At 38.7% G+C, this 3,792-nt stretch overlaps 1 protein-coding gene across 1 annotated transcript; it reads right to left on the minus strand.

Annotated features, from left to right (window-relative positions):
- Window positions 1-81: 81 nt before the first annotated feature.
- Window positions 82-3,574, minus strand: LOC121938804 (cholesterol transporter ABCA5-like; the record flags this gene model as incomplete). Its single annotated transcript, XM_042481967.1, has 6 exons — window positions 82-259; window positions 881-1,028; window positions 1,310-1,498; window positions 2,366-2,507; window positions 2,612-2,838; window positions 3,477-3,574. Coding segments are annotated over 6 exons (982 nt in total), but the record flags the coding sequence as incomplete, so codon positions are not given.
- Between the last annotated feature and the right edge of the window lie 218 nt (window positions 3,575-3,792).

Raw genomic sequence — 3,792 nt, forward strand, 5'->3', positions numbered from 1 at the left:
TCAGAAAAGAGTGGAATTTTCCAGAAGCACTTATTAAAAACAGAAATTTACTGATGTTCATATGAAAGTTGAGACTTTTACCGGATGGCTTCTTTCCCTCTGAACTCGGGAGAAACCGGCTCGACGCACTCGTCCCCTCCGGGAGCGCCTTTCACTTCGCTGTCGTACACCGAGCTCACTTCAACGTAGCGCTTCCTGCGTTTGGACCAATAGGATGGCTTCAGGAAGTAAATCAAGGACCTCCTCATCCCAAACTCTCCTGCATTTCAGACAAAATAAATTAAATTTAATAACAGCACTCAAACAGGGAGAGGTTAAACTCTAGTGACCCCACAGGGAAACTGGGCCTGCAGGACTGATTCGACTGTTTAACAGCACTGATTTAAAAATAGTTCAACTTAAGTGAAATAATAATACTAAAAGTAGACTAATCAAAGAGGATGATGAATATAAAAAAAATAGATAAATAAACCAAAAACAGTGCAAAATAAGAAATATAGACCGATAAAAGATGAGTAAAACGACAAAATGATATAAAACAATAAAGATAAGATCGATAAACCAGGAATATCTGAGTCAAAACCAATAACATAAAAAATTAAACAGAAATATAGAATGAATAAATAAGATAAAATAAAATAAAGAAATTTCTTGAACTTGGGGCACGTGTCAAGTCATTCGGTAAAATGTTCCAGCAGACTGAAGCATAAAAGCTAAAAGCACGTTCACCAAAATGTTCCCTCAGATAATAGCAGATCCTGATGTTTTTAGGACTTTCACCCTTTATACTGAATTCACAGCGAACTGTGACTTCTGCGTGCCATTGCATCGCCAGTGATACAGTTAATTTTTGTAAATTAAATGATGTGCGTGTTCTCACCAGGCAGCACCTGGTCCAGGTAGACGGCCAGCAGCAGGTAGAGGATGCAGTCCACCACCAGCATGAGCAGGGGGACGTACAGAGGGTGAGGGCCGTTTGCCAGCGAGGAAAACACAGCACCGTCTCCCTGAGCCTCCAGGTAAACCACCTGACACACACACACACACACACACACACACACACACACACACACACACACACACACACACACCACACACACACACACGCACGCACGCACGCACACGCACGCACACGCACGCACACAGATCAGCTATCCATGGACACAATAATTATACTTCCACAATGAGATCCCATCATGGTGGTCCACAGGGCAGGACAGACGTGGTGTGTGTGTGTGTGTGTGTGTGTGTGTGTGTGTGTGTGTGTGTGTGTGTGTGTGTGTGTGTGTGTGTGTCTTCTCTCTCTCACCTGTGCAATGCCGATGGAGAAGGCGCTGGGGGAGAGCAGGCAGAGGAGCCAGACGAGCGGCTGAGGGAAGTCCTTCATGAGGACGGTGAAGAGCGACAGGCAGCCGAACACGACGGTCAGCATGGAGCCGACTGTGCTGGCAAACTTTGGCTTCTTAAAGAGCGGAGTCAGCATGAAGGAGAAAAAGATCTGCACACGAGAGGAGCACAAAATACAACGCAGAGGAGGAGGAGGGAGGAGAGTTAGTATTCAAAAAAATAGATAACAAATAAATGACTAGATGAATAAGATCATATGCTATTAAATGCAAAAAATAACATAAAAAGAAATGTAGATTAATTATTGAAATGTGACAAAAATAAATATATATTTGAATATGCATATTATTTATTTACCTTATTATATTTTCTAACCCTTGTATTACTTTCCCAAAAATTAAACATAATAAAATAAATACATTTAAAAATTAACAATTTAAAATAAAAAAAAGATAATCCATCTAAAAAGAAATATATGTGAAAAATAAATAGGAAATTAAATAAATAAAGATCAGCAATATTGATGTAAATCAGGTTTGATTGCACTGATGCTATAATGACATATTATTAAAAGTTAATAATTCATTTTAATTATTAAATAAATTATTTTTATTTTGTCCTCTGTATGACATGGCCAGACAGACCTAGGGGTTAAAGAGAAGAATTTATTTATTTACCTTTGTATAACTTTCCTTACAGCCTAGAAAAAAATAATAAATACAGAAATAAATGTAAAGATGAATTAATATATTTAAAACGAATTAATAAATTTTTTAAAAAATCAATAAATCAATTGGAAAATTAAATAGGAAAGTAAATAAATGAATAAGAATCTGAAATATCAATTGATGACATTTTTTCGATTAATGCCTACATTTTTAGGTTCATTTAATGGTATATTATTAAAAATTTATAAACAAATATGCATCTATATACAAATATTCATGTGTCTTTGTGAGCCTTTAACCGGAGCATCACGTCTGTGCGGGTTTAAACGTCCCGTCACAGCTCGACTCACCGATGATATTCCATAGAGGAAGATGAGGAAGAAGATGACGAAGAAGTCGCTGTTGGGGAACAGGGCGGTGTACGTGGCGATGATGGACATGAGGATGGACATGGTGGTCACCAGAGCGGCGTACAGGAGGCCCCACGACAGCCTGGTGTACGACACAAAATCTTCAGCACATACATGATGACATGCGCTCAGAGAGCAGGTCTGAGCTCATCGTTTTCAGATCCAAAAGACTTTAATTTCACTCACCAGAAGGCCGAGTCGTACAGCCCCATCATGGTCATGGTGTCTTTGAGGCGGTGCTCCTTCTCAGCCGCCACGTTGACGATGAGGAAGGTGACGAATGGCGTGAAGGCCAGGACCAGGTAGATGGAGATGAGGGCGTGCGGGAATTTCGGCACCTCCACGGAGCCCGGCTGACCCATCATCACAGCCTTCAGGTTCATCTCGCTCCACACCGAGCGCTTCGTCTGCATCTGAGGCGCCGCAAACATCATCGAACAGGACCGTGAGTCGTGATTATCTTTATTATAGATTATCAAATATCCGCTCTACTATCTGATAATCACAGGACGTAGAGGTCCTGGCTCATTTAACCCTTTAGAGCCCATTTTAATATTACATACACTCTTAACGCTCTGTGAAACAAAGTGCACTTTTCAAAATCAGACGTTTTTAGACGGAAAAAAAAGAATCATTTTCAAAATGCTCAGCAATTTTTTTTTCCATCATCAAATCCTGGGATATGTCAATGATTAGCAGCAACATTGATTTTTATACAGTATAATTTTTTGTTGTGCAGCGTTAAATACTCACACTCATATCACTCTGCACACAAAATGCGCTTTTCAAAATCAGGTTAGAAAACAATAAATATCAAATAATCATTAAGTTCCAAAATTTTAACCATTTAAATGCTAGGTTTTTGTCATGAAAATGAATGATTTTCAATAAAAAATGAAAAATAAAAAGCACCTAAAATGCAGCAAACATTCTCTAAGGGTTAATTTCCTTGGGTTTTTTTAGACCAACAGACCAAAAAATATGTGACGGACAAAGAAATAAATCAGAGAGCTCTCTGGAGAACGTGGTTCTGCTCTGTGGCCCGGCTCACCTGGATGATGGCTGCGTCGATCACAGACTGCAGGCGGATGAAGCCGGAGTACCAGTAATTAGCCGCTCTGCAGTTCACCGAGCTGGTGAAACAGTTGGCTGCAGGGAAACAAACACGACAACACGGAAATGATCTGACATTTGAAAACATACCAAACTATGCCCCCACTGTGTATTAAAAACCCAACCGTTTATAACTAACAAAAAACTAAGTAAAAAAAAAACCTAATAAATTAATATAAATATTTCAAAAAAATGCAATAAATAAATAAATGAAGAATTAAATAAAACAAAATTATAAAATAATAATAAAAATA

The sequence above is a fragment of the Plectropomus leopardus genome, unplaced genomic scaffold, assembly GCF_008729295.1.
Source record: "Plectropomus leopardus isolate mb unplaced genomic scaffold, YSFRI_Pleo_2.0 unplaced_scaffold341, whole genome shotgun sequence".
In the NCBI taxonomy this organism is placed as follows: Eukaryota; Metazoa; Chordata; class Actinopteri; order Perciformes; family Serranidae; genus Plectropomus; species Plectropomus leopardus.